This window comes from Ranitomeya variabilis, chromosome 7 (genome assembly GCF_051348905.1).
Source record: "Ranitomeya variabilis isolate aRanVar5 chromosome 7, aRanVar5.hap1, whole genome shotgun sequence".
Lineage (NCBI taxonomy): Eukaryota > Metazoa > Chordata > Amphibia > Anura > Dendrobatidae > Ranitomeya > Ranitomeya variabilis.
Window position 1 is genome coordinate 202,531,409 of NC_135238.1, and position 21,701 is coordinate 202,553,109.

General features: G+C 40.6%; 1 protein-coding gene across 1 annotated transcript in view; it reads left to right on the forward strand.

The window, feature by feature from the left end:
• Nucleotides 1-21,701, forward strand: part of LOC143784436 (dynein axonemal heavy chain 11-like) — a 248,080-nt gene that overhangs the window by 93,082 nt on the left and 133,297 nt on the right. The window contains exon 21 of the mRNA XM_077272673.1: nt 8,895-9,056. Coding sequence (XP_077128788.1) covers nt 8,895-9,056 — 162 coding nt within the window. The remainder of the gene's footprint in view (nt 1-8,894; nt 9,057-21,701) is intronic.

Here is a 21,701-nt window from a genome sequence, read left to right on the forward strand (position 1 = left end):
TTTAGGATTTATTGTTTCAGGTTGAGTGCTGTTATTGCATGATAAGGAGATGCGTATTGTGCAAAAGAATATCTCACCTTCCGTCTGCTCCACACACATCTAAACTATAGAATCAGTAACTGTCATCATTTATTCATACGTCATCCTAAATTATGGGACCCGATCTGTTTTATTTTGTTAATCTGAATTTACATTGCCCAAAAATGAAAATTGAGTGGAAATACGTTTAATTGCATATTTTAAAAAATACATTTTGTATTTAAAATATTGTAAAAATTAAAATTATGTAATTATTGGTACATGCTATGTGGCGCTTGTCATAGGTGTTATATCCCATAAAAACGTACCGTACTCCTTTTACACTAATATTTTTTTGTACATTAGCGTTTTTGTACAACCAGTTTTTTGTCTTTTTATATGCTCTAATTTTTTTCCTCTTCTTCTTCCTCCCGTTCTTAGAGCCATAACTTTTTTTTTGTTGACATAGTTGTATGAGGGCTTGCTTTTCGCAGGATGAGTTGAAGATTTGAAAGGCACCATTCATTTTACCATATAAAGTGCTGAAAAAATGAGAAACAAATTCATAGGGAAATGAAATCATGAACAAAAAAAATACAATTCCAACATATTTTGGGGGTTTCATTTTCACACTTTTCTTTGTGCAGTAAATATGACCTGGCAACATTATTCTTCAGATCATTCCGATTATGCCAATAAGAAATTTGTATAGTTTTTATATTACTTTCATGGCTTTAAAAAAAAAATCAGAATTTTGCAAAAATAAAATTAGTTCAGCTTATGACTGTGCTTTAAAGCAGCTAATGGTGATGAGGGGGGTCTGCTGACATGATGAATCATCAACACCCTGCTACCAAGTCATGGAAGGGCCAATGAGCGTTGGAATGGCCGCCTCAGTGAAAATACACCACCTAAATTCCGCTGTCAGAGACTGACAGTGTCAATTAAGTGTTTAAGCAGCAGTGATCAGAGCTAGCTCCAGTCACTGCTGCTAGAGGCAGATACTGGCTATATAACACAACCGGCACCTGCACTTTAGGGAGCAAGTTCAGCTCCGAAGCCCAATCCATACACCCACACCCTCCCTAACAGGGACTATTGCATCCTGGGGGGACAGTTTGATCATGTAGATAGTCCCTAGACAATATGATAACAAATAAAGGCTTTTATCGAGTGGCATATAGTTGCTCTTTTATGTATTGCATAATGCTGAAACTTTGATTAAAAAAATACATGTTACTGTTTTATACCAAGGTTACTGTAAAGTATAATGCCATTTTTAATGAGAAGATTCAATGAAGTGAAAAGTGTTAATTATTTTATATCCAGCTGAGCTGATTTTCAGGTATTTTATTGAAAAGCAAATAAGTCTATGGGGTGTCTATTATTCTAAAGTCTCAAATTTGGAGGTTTATTGAGGGCTTTGACCAATCTTGATAGAGGTCAAAGGCCAATCAGCTGTTGGCTTACAGAAGAAGCTGTTACATTAGGTATTAAACAGAACCCCTAATAAATATAATTGAAGGGGTTATATATTTTTGAAAACCCATTCTCATATACTCTGTTAGGGAATTCAGAGTTTTATAAATGAGGTTTCTCTGTTCCGTATCTTCATTATTGGAGCAGTTATAAAGAGTGATTCTCACTCTGGAGGACCTGATCTGACCTGGCCTGCCTTACACCTATTGATTTGAATATGCACTGTGTAATGCTTAATTTCTCCTGTGGTGGCACTGTATAGAAAGTGAACACATTTCCATAATCAATGAGCAGTAGGGAGATACTTTGTTATCTGCTTATAGTCAAGGGATCCATCTAATAAGTAGAGGTTGAATAAATCGTAGAACCTTTTTAAGATACAGTTATGAGTCATAAAATCACAGTATGAGTTATTTTTGTGCAAAAGCCCTCCCATTACACCCACCCTGCAATGCGATTGTGGTGTGCCGATGGGTTGCCTTGGCATTTGGGGCCTGCTGAAAGTCACTATCGCTGCCATCTTAGTCCTCTTAGAAAAGCTTGATTGTGGTCAGCGCCACAGTTTTCATGCAGCCTCTGGCTGGGCTTCATAATAAAGCTTCATTTTCTCTATAAATTGCAATAATGTATTGTACAAAATAAGCACTCAAGCGATTACAGGTTCCAGACCCATAAGGAGACTGAAAAGTAATGCAAAAAATTAATTTAAAAATGTAAAAAAAAATATGAAAATGTAAAAGTTTGAATAACTCTTCTTTTCCAAGTTTCGAAATAAAAAAATAAACATACTTGGTATTGCCATATCTAAAAAAGTCAAATGTATGAAAAGATAAAATTAAGTAAACACAGTAAAGAAAAATAAATTGAAATGCTAGGATTACCATTTTTTGGTCTGCACCTCCCTAAAATGGGATCAAAATATTGAATGAACCACAAAGTTGTCTCAATAAAAAGTTAATCTTGCCACACAAAACAAGCCCTCATATAGCACCTTTGACTCAGAAATAAACTAAATTCTGGATCTTGGAAAATGTGAAAAAGCAAAACACAAACCGATTTTTTTATTACAAATTTTTGTCACTAATAATAATAATAATTGTTCTGTCTTCTTACACGTTCACACAGTGTGCAGTCTGACATACAGCATAAACCTCTTCTGTCTTTCAAAATAAGCAGACTGTTCTGTGTAGTCTAGCTTGTTTATGTGTCAGCAGATGAATATACAGTTAAGTCCATATATATTTGGACAGAGACAACATTTTTCAAATTTTGGTTTTAGACATTACCACAATGAATTTTAAACAAAACAATTCAGATGCAGTTGAAGTTCAGACTTTCAGCTTTCATTTGAGGGTATCCACATTAAAATTGGATGAAGGGTTTAGGAGTTTCAGCTCCTTAACATGTGCCACCCTGTTTTTAAAGGGACCAAAAGTAATTGGACAATTGACTCCAAGGCTATTTCATGGACAGGTGTGGGCAATCCCTTCGTTATGTCATTCTCAATTAAGCAGATAAAAGGCCTGGAGTTTTCAAGATGGGTGGTGACCATGGCGGCCATTTTGAAGTCGGCCATTTTGGATCCAACTTTATTTTTTCCAATGGGAAGAGGGTCACGTGACACATCAAACTTATTGAGAATTTCACAAGAAAATCAATGGTGTGCTTGGTTTTAATGTAACTTTATTCTTTCATGAGTTACTTACAAGTTTATGACCACTTATAAAATGTGTTCAAAGTGCTGCCCATTGTGTTGGATTGTCAATGCAACCCTCTTCTCCCACTCTTGACACACTGATAGCAACACCGCAGAAGAAATGCTAGCACAGGCTTCCAGTATCCATTATTTCAGATGCTGCACATCTCGTATCTTCACAGCATAGACAATTGCCTTCAGATGACCCCAAATATAAAAGTCTAAGGGGGTCAGATCGGGAGACCTTGGTGGCCATTCAACTGGCCCACGATGACCAATCCACTTTCCAGGAAACTGTTCATGTAGGAATGCTCGGACCTGACACCCATAATGTGGTGATGTACCATCTTGCTGGAAAAACTCAGGGAACGTGCCATCTTCAGTGCATAAAGAGGGCAACACATCATCATGATACTAATGTGCCACAAACAGGAAGTTGATATCACCAACCATTCAAATTTTATTTAAGTGTATCCATATAAATGGCCCACCCTGTAGAATCGAAATTTATGTGTGAGGTAAAACTACAAGAACAGAAATAGCAGGTATAAGTATTGGGCTTAGAATATCACATAACTACTAGCTACTGAACCCATTCTACGCCCGGGTGGCGAGCATTTTTATAGGTGCATGTTTATTTATATATTTATTTCTTTTTCTCTCTTTCCTCTCCCTCTCTCTCTCCTCACCCTCTCTCTCCTCAACCTCTCTCCTCAACCTCTCTCCCTCCTCACCCTCTCTCTTTCCTTACCCTCTCTCTCCTTGCCCTCTCTCTCCACACTCTCTCCCTTTCCGCTTACATTCCCTCTCTCTCCCCTCACCCTCCCTCTCTTTCCTCACCCTCTCTTCTCACCTTATCACTCTCTCTCCTCATCCTCTCCCCACCCTCACACTGCCCTGACCCTCCCTTTCTCCTTACTCTCTCTTTCTACTCACCCTCCCTCTCTCTCCCCTCACCCTCTCTTCTCACCCTCTCACTCTCTCTCCTCACGCTCTCTCCATGCCCTCTATCTGCCCTCACCCTCCCTCTTTCTCCTCACTCTCTCTCTCCTCTCCCTCTCCACACCCTCTATCTGTCCTCACCCTCCCTCTCTCCTCACCCTATCTCTCCCCACCCTCTCTCTGTGCTCACCCTTTCTCTCCTCAACCTCTCTCTTCTCATCCTCTCTCTCCTCACCCTCTCTCTCTCCCTACCCTCTCTCTGCCCTCACCCTCCCTCTCTCCTTACTCTCTCTCTTTCTGCTCACCCTTCCTCTCACCCCTCACCCTTTCTCTTCTCACCCTCCCACTCTCTCTCTCCTCACCCTCTCTCTCCACACCCTCTTATCTGTCCTCACCCTTCCTCTCTCCTCACCCTCTCTCTTCTCACCCTCTCACTCTCACTAATGTCACTGAGTATTAACAGTAATTTAACCTCGTCCTTTGCCCTAATGAGCAGAACAATACTAACACTAATAAGGATAATAAAAACTATGAAAATTTGGTGTTATTATATGATTGTACTGATCTGCAGAATCATATTGCCAGTTAATGTTTACTGCACAATGAACAACGTAAACACAAAACCCAAAAAACAATCGGGGGCTTGTTTTTCACCGAACTTGTAATTTTTTCTTATTTTCCAGTACATTGAAATTGTGTCATTCAAAACTACAACTTGCCCTGCAAAAAAATGAAGTACTCATGCAGCTATGTTGATGTAAAAATACACAAAAGTTATTGCTCTTGGAAAAAGGGGAGGGAAAAATTAAAATTGGCCCTGGCAGGAAGGGGTTAAGGTATGAATAAGATCTACAAAGATTATGTAGATTTAATTTACTAAATGGCTATGTAATCTTTGGGAGTCCCCTGTGGAAGTTGCAGCCACATGAGCCTTATTTCTTCTGATTTTATTGAAATGAGAATTTGATTACATAATTAGTACATTGTAGGCTGAAACTTCCTGCCTCCGTGTCTCTCTGTACTGGGTAATTAACTAGAGGTGGTCCAGGTAGGCACAGCTGAGCCAGCATTAATGGGTGGCAAAATGGTCAAGTAAACAGAGCCCCAGTCTTTAGGTTACCCTAAAAACAAGACCCCCAAAAAATCTTTAAATCTTTCAGTAAACTTAAAAATATTGGCTATGCTGCCCTCTCTATCCCCAGCTTTTTGCCGATCTATATAATCCATGCAGGAGTTAAAGGATAACTTAGTATTTGGCACAATGTGGCTGCATTATATTGATACTATATGAGAGTATTATTTATTGATTGTGAACATTATTTGGCTAGTGATTGGCAATAATAATTATTATATGGCAGGATTATATATATATATATATATATATATATATATATATATATATATATATATATATATATATATATATATACATATATATTATCCTTTGCAAAAATGGCCATACACAGTCTATAGCCACATCCATCCAGGCACCTACTCATGTTATCTCACCTACTCATGTTATCTCAAAAGGTTGGCTGAGTGTATATTTCCACGCTTTTGTTCTCATTTTTTTAGGGTAGAAGGGTTGTAGTGTGGATCCTTTTGTGATCCTGTTTGTACTTTTCCCAAACTCTTCATTACTGCTCCATTACTACTTTTACGAACACGTAACCATAAAACTATCTTACCACACACAATAGATAGAAATGGCTAAATTGTAGCTGCCTAGTGTGTATTGATCTACAAGTCTCCTTTGCTGACTCTTACTGGAACTTGTAGTTCTCCATCCCCATTAAACCGAAATTGCTTACCTCTATTTCTCTTTATCAAAGGCCTTAGTAGTTTATTATCTATAGTGCCCAGTTATCATCTTTTCACAGTCTGCACTTTTGTAAAAAAAAAAAAAGACCTAAAAAATAGAATCAAGGCACCCTATTTTTGTGGCTTGGGCACCTATTAGCACTATGTTTCCCATTGATCAAGTTGTGGATTGAAGTTTGAACCATTCCCACTGTGCAGAGTTCACATGGAGCCATGAAAGTGTGTGAAATCTGGGGGAGGGGACGGAAGCATAATAGCCTCCCCAAGTCTTGCCTTCAGCGGTTTTTATCTCATGGATGCTTTTAAGTGCAGCTCACAGAGTCCACTGATCACATACGGAAAAATGAATTATTGAGGTCTTTTCATAGCTTTTTAGAAGTAGGCACATCCTCTGCTGGGCAGTCTGTGTGTAATACATTATCGCTGTCACATTGTGAAAGTGTTTATGAGTTTAAATAACTTAACAGACATGAACAAAATAAGGAGCGGAGCGGCCGTCATCAGCCTAATAACATTTATGCTTTGGAGGTGCTTATGATGTTGTATCATATATTTGTGGTAGCAAAAAAATGAAAAAAACACAAGTTAATGATCTTATGTCATCTCTGAGTAAACTGGTCTACTTATCGAAGATCACAAGGGACAAAAGAGCTAAAGTCAAATTACAGTCAAGGTCTTTCCATCATTATCTTATGCTAGTTAACTCTGAGCCAATATTTTCCTGACTTTTTTTATACAGTTTTAAAGGGAACCTTTCGTCAGGATTTTATACCCCTTACTATGTATGTAAAGGTACTTTCTTGTAGAATTCCTTGTAGAGGGGGTTGCGCCAGGAGTGGATGCCATCTTTGAAACCAAGTAATCGCGTCAACCAGCACCATCTGTGAATGCAGTCAGCCAGCACAATCGGTGAACGCAGTGAGCCAGCACAAATGGCGAACGCAGTCAGCCAGCACAAACGGTGAATGCAGTCAGCCAGCACAAACGGTGAATGCAGTCAGCCAGCAGAAACAGTGAACGCAGTGAGCCAGCACAAACGGTGATTGCAGTCAGCCAGCACAAATGGTGAACACAGTGAGCCAGCACAAACAGTGAATGCAGTCAGAAAGCACAAATGGTGAATATAGTCAGCCAGCACAATCGGTGAACACAGTGAGCCAGCACAAACAGTGAATGCAGTCAGAAAGCACAAATGGTGAATATAGTCAGCCAGCACAATCGGTGAACACAGTCAGCCAGCACAAACGGTGAATGCAGTCAGCCAGCACAAACGGTGAATGCAATCAGCCAGCACAAACAGTGAATGCAGTCAGCCAGCACAAACGGTGAACACAGTGAGCCAGCACAAATGGTGATCGCAGTCAGCCAGCACAAACGGTGAACACAGTGAGCCAGCACAAACGGTGAACACAGTGAGCCAGCACAAACAGTGAATGCAGTCAGAAAACACAAATGGTGAATATAGTCAGCCAGCACAATTGATTGCAGTGAGACAGCACAAACGGTGAACGCAATTAGCCAGCACAAAAAGTTAATGCAGTATAAGCAGTCAGCCAGCACTTTTGTGTGGTTGCATCTTTGAATCAAAGCAGACGCAGCCAGTACTTAGTATAAGGAGCAGTCCATCATGGACTCTGAGGTCTGGCACTGCTCCCTTAGAACAAAAGAGAAAAGGATCCAGCTCATCAGCATTAGGTTTTCTTATGGTATGGGACAGGGGAGGGCATTTCTGCCTGGATGCTAGAAATAACAGTGCAACTGCAGAGAATCAGTGCACAGTTAGCTGGACTGACAGCTCTCTTGGCCCTACTACCAAGGAACAGTTCTCTTAGCCCTACTTCCCAGGGAAAACACTCTTAGCCTTACTACCCAGAAACAGCTCTCTTAGCCCTACTACCCAGGGACAGCTCTGTTATTTCTACTACCCAGGGACAGCTTTCTTAGCTCTACTACAAAAGGGACAACCCACTTAGCACTACTACCCAGAGACAGCTCACTTAGCCCTGCTACCAAGGGACAGCTTTCTTATAGCCCTTAAAGTCCATCCTCATACCTTGTTGCACAAATGTCCGCATGAGCCCTTAAAATGAGAAGAGATGCTTTGAAAGTGACCATATGTGGATGTGGCTCTCTGTGAAAATGAGTTTGACACCCTGCCTAGAAGATGTCCCTCAATATAACCTAGCAGATATCAACACAGCATACAGAAATGGCTTACTGCTCACCACTAAAGATCTCAAACACGGAATTTTTCTTTCTGGAAGGATAGAATTTAATTTGTGCTTAAAAGCTTCTCTTTTATTGTGACTGTGGACAGAAAGATGAAATTATAGTCAATGTTGGATTGATTCATTATAGATTGGATTATGGAGACTTTTGGTCAGCCAGTGACCTGCAGACCCAGAACACATATCTAAAATTAATTGTTAACAGATCAAAGGATTGTGGTGCTACATAGGAGCAATAATTAGTGATGAGCGAATATACTCGTTACTCGAGATTTCTCGAGCATGCTCGGGGGTCCTCCGAGTATTTTTTAGTGCTCGGAGATTTAGTTTTTCTTGCCGCAGCTGAACGATTTACATCTGTTAGCCAGCATAAGTACATGTGGGGATTCCCTAGCAACCAGGCAACCCCCACATGTACTTATGCTGGCTAACAGATGTAAATCATTTAGCTGCGGCAAGAAAACTTAAATCTCCGAGCACTAAAAAATACTCGGAGGACCCCCCGAGTATGCTCGAGAAATCTCGAGTAACAAGTATATTCGCTCATCACTAGCAATAATGTTTTATGTTATTGTATTCACTCAAATGCACCCACACTTCTGATATCTACTACAAAAGAACATTTTGGGCTATGTTACCTTTTAAAGTAGAGACTAATATTTTGTCAGTAACGTCTAGTAGTAATAAGTTTGTGTTTTTATATATTCCAGGTAGTGCTGTGCTTTTCCCCTGTGGGGTTCACATTGAGAAATAGAGCAAGAAAATTCCCTGCCTTGGTGAACTGTACTGCCATAGACTGGTTCCACTCCTGGCCTCCGGTTGCCTTGCAGTCTGTCAGCAGCAGCTTTATCTGGAAGTTGGATGGAATTGATGTAAGTATTTAATATGGGGCTAATTTTTAAGCCCATTTATACATTTGGTGCATCGTACAACAGTTTTATACAACAGTGTTGATCAAATATTACACTGTTGTGCGATGCACCAAATGCATACAGTAAATGACCTGAAAATTAAAAATCAAAGCTGGCATCAGTTTTTGCTAAAATTTACAGCAATTTTCTGGCTTAAAGTATAATTAATACCTGAACCAGTAAACCCGTCCAATTAAGTACTTTCTACTTTTATAAAAGTGTCGTGGCCAGTGCAAAATCCAAGAAAATTCATGTTTTTCACATAAATGTGAATTGCGAAAAAATGCTTGACTTTTTTACGCTAGAAAACTGGCATACATGCAATAACAAAATCTCATATTCTAACTCTCTTAACATTGCCAGATACATCAGTGCCCCTCATAACAGTGAATAACCAGAAAAAACGTACTATCCTTTAAAACGATATTTTATTACTATTAACTTATCTAAAATTCCAATAAATAAAACTCAACTTGGAATTTGATATTTTATTTATTGGAATTTTAGATAAGTTAATAGTAATAAAATATCGTTTTAAAGGATAGTACGTTTTTTCTGGTTATTCAATTTAATATATCCTTTCAATATTCTAGCTGGTTTTCCCTCATAACAGTGCCATCTACCTCAGTGCCTCTCATAATATTGCCAGCTACATCAGTGTCTCTAATAACAGTACCAGATACATCAGTGCCTCTCATAACATTGCCAGCTACATCAGTGCCTCTCATAACAGTACCAGATACATCAGTGCCTCTCATAACAGTGCCAACTACATCAGTGCCTCTCATAGTGCCAGATACATCAGTGCCTCTCATATCAGTCCCAGCTACATCAGTACCTTGCATAACAGTGCCAGACACATCAGTGCCTCTCATAACAGTGCCATCGACATCAGTGCCTTTCATAACAGTGCCAGATACATCAGTGCCTCTCATATCAGTCCCAGCTAAATCAGTGCCTCTCATAACAGTGCCAGCTACATCAGTGCCTCTCATAACATTGCCAGCTAAATCAGTGCCTCTTATAACAGTGCCAGCTACATCAGTGCCTCTTATAACAGTGCCAGCTACATCAGTGCCTCTCATAACAGTGCCAGCTACATCAGTGCCTCTCATAACCATGCCAGCTACATTAGTGCCTCTCATAACCGTGCCAGCTACATTAGTGCCTCTCATAACAGTGCCAGCTACATCAGTGCCTCTCATAACAGTCGCAGATACATCAGTGCCTCTCATAACAGTGCCAGTTACATCAGTGCCTCTCATAACAGTGCCAGCTACATCAGTGCCTCTCATAACAGTGCCAGCTACATCAGTGCCTCTCATAACAGTCCCAGATACATCAGTGCCTCTCATGACAGTGCCAGATACATCAGTGCCTCTCATGACAGTGCCAGCTACATCAGTGCCTCTCATAACAGTGCCAGCTACATCAGTGGCTCTCAGAACAGTGCCAGCTACATCAGTGCCTCTTATAACAGTGACAGCTACATCAATGCCTCTTATAACAGTCCCAGATACATCAGTGCCTCTCATAACAGTGCCAGCTACATCAGTGCCTCTCATAACAGTGCCAGCTACATCAGTGGCTCTCAGAACAGTGCCAGCTACATCAGTGCCTCTCATAACATTGCCAGCTACATCAGTGCCTCTCATAACAGTGCCAGCTACATCAGTGGCTCTCAGAACAGTGCCAGCTACATCAGTGCCTCTCATAACATTGCCAGCTACATCATTGCCTCTCATAACAGTCTAAGATACATCAGTGCCTCTCATTACATTGCCAGCTACATCAATGCCTCTCATAACAGTACCAGATACATCAGTGCCTCTCATAACAGTGCCAGCTACATCAGTGCCTCTCATAACCATGCCAGCTACATTAGTGCCTCTCATAACCGTGCCAGATACATCAGTGCCTCTCATATCAGTCACAGCTACATCAGTACCTCGCATAACAGTGCTAGACACATCAATGCCTCTCATAACATTGCCAGCTAAATCAGTGCCTCTCATAACAGTGCCAGCTACATCAGTGCCTCTCATAACATTGCCAGCTACATCAATGCCTCTCATAACAGTACCAGCTACATCAGTGCCTCTCATAACAGTGCCAGCTACATCAGTGCCTCTCATAACAGTGCAAGTTACATCAGTGCCTCTCATAACAGTGTCAGCTACATCAGTGCCTCTCATAACAGTGCCAGCTACATCAGTGCCTCTCATAACAGTCCCAGATACATCAGTGCCTCTCATGACAGTGCCAGATACATCAGTGCCTCTCATGACAGTGCCAGCTACATCAGTGGCTCTCATAACAGTGCCAGCTACATCAGGGGCTCTTATAACAGTCCCAGATACATCAGTGCCTCTCATAACAGTGCCAGCTACATCAGTGCCTCTCATAACAGTGACAGCTACATCAATGCCTCTTATAACAGTCCCAGATACATCAGTGCCTCTCATAACAGTGCCAGATACATCAGTGCCTCTCATGACAGTGCCAGCTACATCAGTGGCTCTCATAACAGTGCCAGCTACATCAGGGGCTCTTATAACAGTCCCAGATACATCAGTGCCTCTCATAACAGTGCCAGCTACATCAGTGCCTCTCATAACAGTGACAGCTACATCAATGCCTCTTATAACAGTCCCAGATACATCAGTGCCTCTCATAACAGTGCCAGCTACATCAGTGCCTCTCATAACAGTGCCAGCTACATCAGTGCCTCTCATAACAGTGCCAGCTACATCAGTGCCTCTCATAACATTGCCAGCTACATCAGTGCCTCTCATAACAGTACCAGCTACATCAGTGCCTCTCATAACCATACCAGCTACATTAGTGCCTCTCATAACTGTGCCAGCTACATTAGTGCCTCTCATAACAGTGCCAGCTACATCAGTGCCTCTCATAACAGTCCCAGCTACATCAGTGCCTCTCATAACAGTCCCAGTTACATCAGTGCCTCTCATAACAGTGCCAGCTACATCAGTGCCTCTCATAACAGTGCCAGCTACATCAGTGCCTCTCATAACCATGCCAGCTACATTAGTGCCTCTCATAACCGTGCCAGCTACATTAGTGCCTCTCATAACAGTGCCAGCTACATCAGTGCCTCTCATAACAGTCGCAGATACATCAGTGCCTCTCATAACAGTGCCAGTTACATCAGTGCCTCTCATAACAGTGCCAGCTACATCAGTGCCTCTCATAACAGTGCCAGCTACATCAGTGCCTCTCATAACAGTCCCAGATACATCAGTGCCTCTCATGACAGTGCCAGATACATCAGTGCCTCTCATGACAGTGCCAGCTACATCAGTGGCTCTCATAACAGTGCCAGCTACATCAGTGGCTCTCATAACAGTGCCAGCTACATCGATGCCTCTCATAACAGTGCCAGCTACATCAGTGCCTCTCATAACAGTGCCAGCTACATCAGTGGCTCTCAGAACAGTGCCAGCTACATCAGTGCCTCTCATAACAGTGACAGCTACATCAATGCCTCTTATAACAGTCCCAGATACATCAGTGCCTCTCATAACAGTGCCAGCTACATCAGTGCCTCTCATAACAGTGCCAGCTACATCAGTGGCTCTCAGAACAGTGCCAGCTACATCATTGCCTCTCATAACAGTCTAAGATACATCAGTGCCTCTCATTACATTGCCAGCTACATCAATGCCTCTCATAACAGTACCAGATACATCAGTGCCTCTCATAACAGTGCCAGCTACATCAGTGCCTCTCATAACCATGCCAGCTACATTAGTGCCTCTCATAACCGTGCCAGATACATCAGTGCCTCTCATATCAGTCACAGCTACATCAGTACCTCGCATAACAGTGCTAGACACATCAATGCCTCTCATAACATTGCCAGCTAAATCAGTGCCTCTCATAACAGTGCCAGCTACATCAGTGCCTCTCATAACATTGCCAGCTACATCAATGCCTCTCATAACAGTACCAGCTACATCAGTGCCTCTCATAACCATGCCAGCTACATTAGTGCCTCTCATAACCGTGCCAGCTACATTAGTGCCTCTCATAACAGTGCCAGCTACATCAGTGCCTCTCATAACAGTCCCAGCTACATCAGTGCCTCTCACAACAGTCCCAGTTACATCAGTGCCTCTCATAACAGTGCCAGCTACATCAGTGCCTCTCATAACCATGCCAGCTACATTAGTGCCTCTCATAACCGTGCCAGCTACATTAGTGCCTCTCATAACAGTGCCAGCTACATCAGTGCCTCTCATAACAGTCACAGATACATCAGTGCCTCTCATAACAGTGCCAGCTACATCAGTGCCTCTCATAACAGTGCAAGTTACATCAGTGCCTCTCATAACAGTGTCAGCTACATCAGTGCCTCTCATAACAGTGCCAGCTACATCAGTGCCTCTCATAACAGTCCCAGATACATCAGTGCCTCTCATGACAGTTCCAGATACATCAGTGCCTCTCATGACAGTGCCAGCTACATCAGTGGCTCTCATAACAGTGCCAGCTACATCAGGGGCTCTTATAACAGTCCCAGATACATCAGTGCCTCTCATAACAGTGCCAGCTACATCAGTGCCTCTCATAACAGTGACAGCTACATCAATGCCTCTTATAACAGTCCCAGATACATCAGTGCCTCTCATAACAGTGCCAGCTACATCAGTGCCTCTCATAACAGTGCCAGCTACATCAGTGCCTCTCATAACAGTGCCAGCTACATCATTGGCTCTCATAACAGTGCCAGCTACATCAGTGCCTCTCATAACAGTGCCAGCTACATCAGTGCCTCTCATAACAGTCCCAGATACATCAGTGCCTCTCATGACAGTGCCAGATACATCAGTGCCTCTCATGACAGTGCCAGCTACATCAGTGGCTCTCATAACAGTGCCAGCTACATCAGGGGCTCTTATAACAGTCCCAGATACATCAGTGCCTCTCATAACAGTGCCAGCTACATCAGTGCCTCTCATAACAGTGACAGCTACATCAATGCCTCTTATAACAGTCCCAGATACATCAGTGCCTCTCATAACAGTGCCAGCTACATCAGTGCCTCTCATAACAGTGCCAGCTACATCAGTGCCTCTCATAACAGTGCCAGCTACATCATTGGCTCTCATAACAGTGCCAGCTACATCAGTGCCTCTCATAACAGTCCCAGATACATCAGTGCCTCTCATAACAGTGCCAGCTACAGTACAGACCAAACGTTTGGACATACCTTCCCATTTAAAGATTTTTCTGTATTTTCATGACTATGAAAATTGTACATTCACACTGAAGGCATCAAAACTATGAATTAACACATGTGGAATTATATACTTAACAAAAAAGTGTGAAACAACTGAAAATATGTCTTATATTCTAGGTTCTTCAAAGTAGCCACCTTTTGCTTTGATGACTGCTTTGCACACTCTTAGCATTCTCTTGATGAGCTTCAAGAGGTAGTCACAGAGAATGGTTTTCACTTCACAGGTGTGCCCTGTCAGGTTTAATATGTGGGATTTATTGCCTTAATAATGGGGTTGGGACCAACAGTTGTGTTGTGCAGAAGTCTGGTGGATACACAGCTGGTAGTCCTACTGAACAGACTGTTAGAATTTGTATTATGGCAAGAAAAAAGCAGCTAAGGCTACGTTCACATTTGCGTTGTGCGCCGCAGCGTCGGCGACGCAATGCACAATGCAAACAAAACCGCAACAAAACGCACGCTAAAACGCTGCGTTTTGCGATGCATGCGTCCTTTTTGGCCGAAAGTTGGACACAAAAAAAATGCAACTTGTTGAGTTCTCTGCGCCCAACGCTTGCGGCCATGCGTCGCAAAACGCAGCACAACGCATGTCCATGCGCCCCCATGTTAAATATAGGGGCGCATGACGCATGCGGCGACGCTGCGGCGCCGAACGCTAATGTGAACGATGACTAAGAAAAACGAGTGGCCATCATTACTTTAAGAAATGAAGGTCAGTCAGTCCGAAAAATTGGGAAAACTTTGAAAGTGTCCCCAAGTGCAGTGGCAAAAACCACCAAGCCTCCGAGTCACCAGCCTCAGAAAACGCAGGTTAACAGCAGCTCAGATTAGAGACCAGGTCAATGCCACACAGAGTTCTAGCACCAGACACATCTCTACAACAACTGTTAAGAGGAGACTTTGTGCAGCAGGCCTTCATAGTAAAATAGCTGCTAGGAAACCACTGCTAAGGACAGGCAACAAGCAGAAGAGACTTGTTTGAGCTAAAGAACACAAGGAATGGATTTAGACTAGTGGAAATCTGTGCTTTGGTCTGATGAGTCCAAATTTGAGATATTTGGTTCCAACCACCGTGTCTTTGTGCGATGCAGAAAAGGTGAACGCATGGACTCTACATGCCTGGTTGCCACCGTGAAGCATGGAGGAGGAGGTGTGTTGGTGTGGGGGTGCTTTGCTTGTGACTACTGTTGGAGATTTATTTAAAATTGAAAGGAATACTGAACCAGCATGGCGACCACAACATCTTGCAGCGGCATGCTATTCCATCCGGTTTGCGTTTAGTTGGACCATCATTTATTTTTCAACAGGACAATGACCCCAAACACACCTCCAGGCTGTGTAAGGGCTATTTGACCAAGAAGGAGAGTGATGGGGTGCTACGTCAGATGACCTGGCCTCCAAAGTCATCAGACCTGAACCCAATCGAGATGGTTTGGGTGAGCTGGACCGCAGAGTGAAGGCAAAAGGGCCAACAAATGCTAAGCATCTCTGGGAAGTCCTTCAAGATTGAATACTACCTCTTGAAGCTCATCAAGAGAATGCCAAGAGTGTGCAAAGCAGTCATCAAAGCAAAAGTTGGCTACTTTGAAGAACCTAGAATATAAGACATAATTTCAGTTGTTTCACACTTTTTGTTAAGTATATAATTCCACATGTGTTAATTCATAGTTATGATGCCTTCAGTGTGAATGTACAATTTTCATAGTCATGAAAATACAGAAAAATCTTTAAATGAGAAGGTGTGTCCAAACGTTCGGTCTGTACTGTACATCAGTGCCTCTCATAACAGTGCCAGCTACATCAGTGCCTCTCATAACAGTACCAGCTACATCAGTGCCTTTCTTGGTTTGCCTTTGGGAGATGTTGATTCATTTCTTTTCTCTCATCTATATTGTTTTCCCACCTGTTCCGGCAGGGCTATCTAGGGGAGTAAGGGACAGTCCTCGTTAAGTAGGGGCGCCAAAAAATTGGACTTTTAGGGTGCCAACCTCCACTGTTAGGCACGCCTAAGATTAGGTTTATTGTATGGTCTATAGGTTTGTGTCTTTATTTTGTGGTCTATTTTTTGGTATTGAACCAACTAGTTACATTGGGTAAGGTGTTTTAAGCAATATTTAAATCAATTTGAATGTTTTAAGGGATTACATATTCACAATACAGTTTCATCGGTACCACTTATAGCAATGCCAGCTACACTGTTTCTCATAAATCTGCCATCAGCATAAGTGTTCCTTATAGCAGTGTCAGTCACAAGCGACACAAACCACATTAGTGACACATAAAAATGACAAAACATCAGTGTCCCTTACCAGTGCCATACATAAAACGGCACCCTTAAATATACCAAATAATGCTTATCAACCACATCCTCTTTCTCCGCGTTTTAGATGGAGACGCTTATGTCTTCTTTTCTGGTGTTCACCCTCTTTTGAAAACTAATCATGCACAATTCAGTGTATAAACAGCTGAGGAATAAGGGGGTGTTTATTTTAAATGTGCTGTAAACTGTTCTTGCAATTTCCCTCCGAAGAAAATTTGCCTAAATGAATTCTCAATTGTCCATACCGCTAAACGCCCCAGGACTGTGTTAAAGAATGAATTAAAAATCTATTTGTATTGTATTAATATTTTATTGCCTCTTTGCTATTGACTGGCACATTTCAGAGCTTTTTTTTTTTACCAATTACTCTGGAATAATGGCATCAATTATGTCCTACTTTAGGAATAACTTCTGTCGCAGCTGAATGTGTTGTTTGTGTTGAGTTCATTCAAGCTTTTATGGGGTTATTTAGGAGTCAAACCTGCACAGAAGCTTCTTGGGTATTCTTTCCAAGTTGCTGGCTGCCTGGGGTTTCACATACACCATGCTGGTATAATATATACTTTTGATTCTTATTTTTTTGTGAACCCCCCTACTGCCAAATATATTTACAATAATTGCAAACATTTCCTGAACATAAAGTGCACTTATTTCTTGACTGAAGTTCTTGTACTTCCTATTGCCTGACTTTGCCTGGCAGTTTTATTAAACTTTTTATTACTTTCATTTAGAGATGTTTTGTTATGTTGGAAATATTTTAAAGCGGTGAACTAGTACAAGCTAGTGCTGGTGTATATTTTATAAAAACTGAACTTTAAATATGGCTACATATGGTCTGCTACAGCTGAAAAAATGGACACACTGTAGATTACTATGATTTCCTGGTGATCTAGGTTCAGTTCAGTAGGACTATGTTGGGGGTGGTATATTATATAAGTGTTGCTATTGTAACAAGGACCCCAAAAGAGCATGCTGTATTATAGCGGTGTGAAGCCTTTGAATTGGACACAGTCATTACAGGGCTTCCGCAAACTTCTATAGGGCCCCACTGCACCTTTGTATGCAAGGTTGTATTTGCCAAAAAATTGCAGGACCCAGACTATTTGAGAGACACCAACCTCTGCATGGCAAATGAACTGTAAAGTATGCAAGAAAATTAGTGTACATTGTAGTGGAAATCTACCACAACCCAGGGATGCCACATATTTTTAGGTGAGTTGAACCTTTTAGTTTGGGGCATCTTAAGTCCCCCATACACATTAGACTAAAGTCGTCAGAACCTGCCGATAGTAGCAGGAATGGTCAACAGTCTAATCTGGACAGGCGCTTCCCGTCTTTTCCCCCGACATACAGTATAATGAAGAGGCCAATGAGGACCACGCAGTTTGAATTTTAGCACATGAACCTTTTGTTTTTCAGCCGCTGCTGGAGCCGTATGGCAGCTGCTTTCTCCAATCTCCTCTCAGAAAACAAAAGAATGGTTGGCCAAGCCAAATGTTCTTATACGTGGGGAAGTCGAGAGAGATAGCTGACGGCAGAATTAATGCTCGGCCATCAGCTATTTTGGGGCAGGATTCATCATTTGCGATTTATTGAAGTCACTTCTCTTTTTTGTTTTGTCGTATTCACTGTCGGTTTTTTGACCAAATTCTTCAACATTGTGCATACAGTTCGAGAATTTGGCGCAAAAGTTAAAAATGACCCTTTTATTTGTCTAAAGAAAGATTAAAGGGTTTTCCCAGACTATCAATTTTTTTTACTAAGTGCCCAGAAACAAACATGCAGATACAGTGGGGAAAATAAATATTTGATACACTGGCCGCCGATTTTGCATGTTTAGACACCTACAAAGACCGGAGAGGTCTATAATTTTTATCGTAGGTACACTTCACCTGTAAGAGACAGAATCTAAAATTAAAAACCAGAAAATCACATTGTATGATTTTTAAATAATTAAATTGCATAGTTTCCAGGTGTTTCCCATGTTCGTTGTTTTTTTTTTTTCTATCAGGTAAGGTTTTCCAAATATTAAGCAACTACCAATTTGACCATTCTATAAAATGTTACTATACTGTTTGGCCAATGCTGGATGTAGGCTGGTCATGTATTCGAACCACAAGTCATGCAGTAGATCTTTATCCAATGTTTCACTCTCTTTCCATGGGACTTGATAATTTCAGTTGTTATCATCATATGGTTTTTACCGAAACATTTGTCAAATTCTTTGATCCAATTTCCACTTTTGTTGTAGTCTTTTTGGTTTTCCTAAAGAGATCCTTCCAGAACTGTATTGTTTCTCTATTACTTGGTTTTACACATTTTATACAGCTCTTACCATTTATGCTTTCTTAAAACCACCTTTGGCTTCACTAAAATAGCTAATTTTACTTATACTATATGATTCTCGAGGCATATTTTTCAATTTTCCTGGCTGTCTCTGTTATCTGTTGTTTCCACTTCTTTGTCAATTTTCTTACTGTACAGCCAGTAAGTGCTTATTATTATTATTAGTAATAATAGTCGTAGTAGTAATACTAAATCATCAAGGTGAATGTCTACTTTATTCCTCTACATTTCAGTTCACTCGTTGTGTATGTCCTATTCTAATGTATAATGTATAATGTTCTTCTGTCAACTCCACTGTCATGTCAATTAAGTAATTCATTTATGATTTTTATGATTTAAGTTGTGCTGCTGTGATACCATAATTTCCCACGGGATCAATAAAGTGTATCGTATCGTATCGTATCGTACTATCATTCTCTTCTTGATCTTTGTATTCTTTAATTTTTGCTGTCATGTTCTTCAAGTTCTTATTAGTAGTAGTAGTAGTAGTAGTAGTAATAGTAGTAGTAGTAGTAGTATCATTCTCTTGATCTTCGTATTCTTTAATTTTTGCTCTCGTGTGTTTCAAGTTATTATTATTATTATTAGTAGTAGTAGTAGTATCATTCTATTTTTTTATTTTTTTATTCTTTAATTTTTGCTCTCATGTTCTTTAAGGTAGTAGTAGTAGTAGTAGTAGTAGTAGTAGTAGTAGTGATGGTGGTGGTGGTAGTGGTGATGGTAGTAGTAGTAGCAGTAGTAGTGATGGTGGTGGTGCTAGTGGTGAAGGTAGTAGTAGTAGCAGTAGTAACATTCTCTTCTTGATCTTTGTATTCTTTAATTTTTGCTCTCATGTTTTTCAAGGTAGTAGTAGTAGTAGTAGTAGTAGTAGCAGTAGTAACATTCTCTTCTTGATCTTTGTATGCTTTAATTTTTGCTCTCATGTTTTTCAAGGTAGTAGTAGTAGTAGTGGTAGTAGTGGTAGTAGTAGTATTAGTAGTAGTAGTAGTAGTAGTAGCAGTAGTAACATTCTATTCTTGATCTTTGCATTCTTTAATTTTTGCTCAAATGTTCTTTAAGGTAGTAGTAGTAGTAGTGGTAGTAGTAGTAGTAGTGGTAGTGGTAGTAGTAGTAGTAGTAGTAGCAGTAGTAACATTCTCTTCTTGATCTTTGTATTCTTTAATTTTTGCTCTCATGTTCTTCAAGTTACTGGCATTCTGGCATTAAACCTTAGTTTAGTTTTGTTTGTTTTTTAGTTTTCGCACCAATCTTTTATTATTATTATGATAATTATTATTATAGTATTATTAATAATACATTCTCTAAAGCTTTTCTTTTTAGGCTAATCAATTACCTGGAGCAAAATACATCACTTTTTTTTCCATACATTCTGCTTTAGGGTATTAGCTTTTTTAACACTAGAAGAACCAAGTTGAGCATAATCCATTAATGTCACAGTGATCAGTTACCAACGGAAATAAATAATTCATGACAAAAGGAATTAGTCTAATTAGCAGGCTGTGTGAGTCCTTTGATAAAACCTAGCTGTAATTCCGTGAAGGGCAGGAAGTGTTGTCATCATTCAGCCCTGAGAAGATTAGCATCTATTATGAATGAGGTGAGACACCCTAGTGAAGCCATGTGTGTCTTGGAGACAAACTTAATATGTTCCAGAGTGGGACACCGTTTGTCTCTCCCACAGATCGTGGTTCCTACTGGGCTATTGTATGTAATGACAAGCAGAGACGGTTGTTGCAATCATTCTTTTGCTGTCCATCATTGTGACAACTGTGAAAATCCATTTGCTATGCAAAGCAGGGGAGACACCTTGAACGATTACTACAGAATGCCGCAACATACAAGAAATCCGTCATTCAGAACACAAATAGGAAATAGCCGAGATTAATGCCTGCGAATGGAGTACAGAAGGATGCTAAATAGAAGGGCGAAAAAAGGTAGTGCCAAATTTCTGTTTATTCACGCCATTAAATGTTAAAGTGTGGTAATCAAAAACATATTATATATTCAGATTTATGGCAATTACATTTCATCTAAACGGCTTCCTTAACTCAAAGTCGTAAGAAGAAGCCACAACATTTTTTTACACACTTTAGTAGTCACCTTTAGTTAATAAAATTGCACTAAATTAAACTCTGCAATCTTCATTCCTTCATTAATTTTCAGACCCCCCTCTCCCGAATATGCAGTTTCCAAGATTTAGATTTTTCTCTTGTGTGAGTGTCTCTCTCAGTAATATAGGCTGGATGTGAGCTCTCTGTGTACCCAGGGTGCTGCTGTCTTCATTCGCTCATATAATAGCACAGCTTCTATCCTACACTTATCTGCACATCCTTTCCAGTTTTTCAGGTACTTTTCTACAGTTTATTTTCCCTCCTTTTCCTGAGAGTGTAGATACTTTCTCCTCTCTTCATATTTTGGAGATCTGAGTACAATCCCCTCCTTACTGCTATCTATAACACTGAGAGAAGGTAGATGGAGAACAGGGAAAGCCATCAGAGAGCTAGGAGAAGGGCTATAATAGTTTTTTTTTTGCAAAGCGTACAGCTAGATGAAGGCACATACACTCTGCAGAAGCAAAATGGTAGAATAAATAAATAAATAAATAAATAAATAAATAATGAAAACTACTTAAAAACATGTTTAATTTCTCTTTTCCATTTTAGGGACAAAGAAT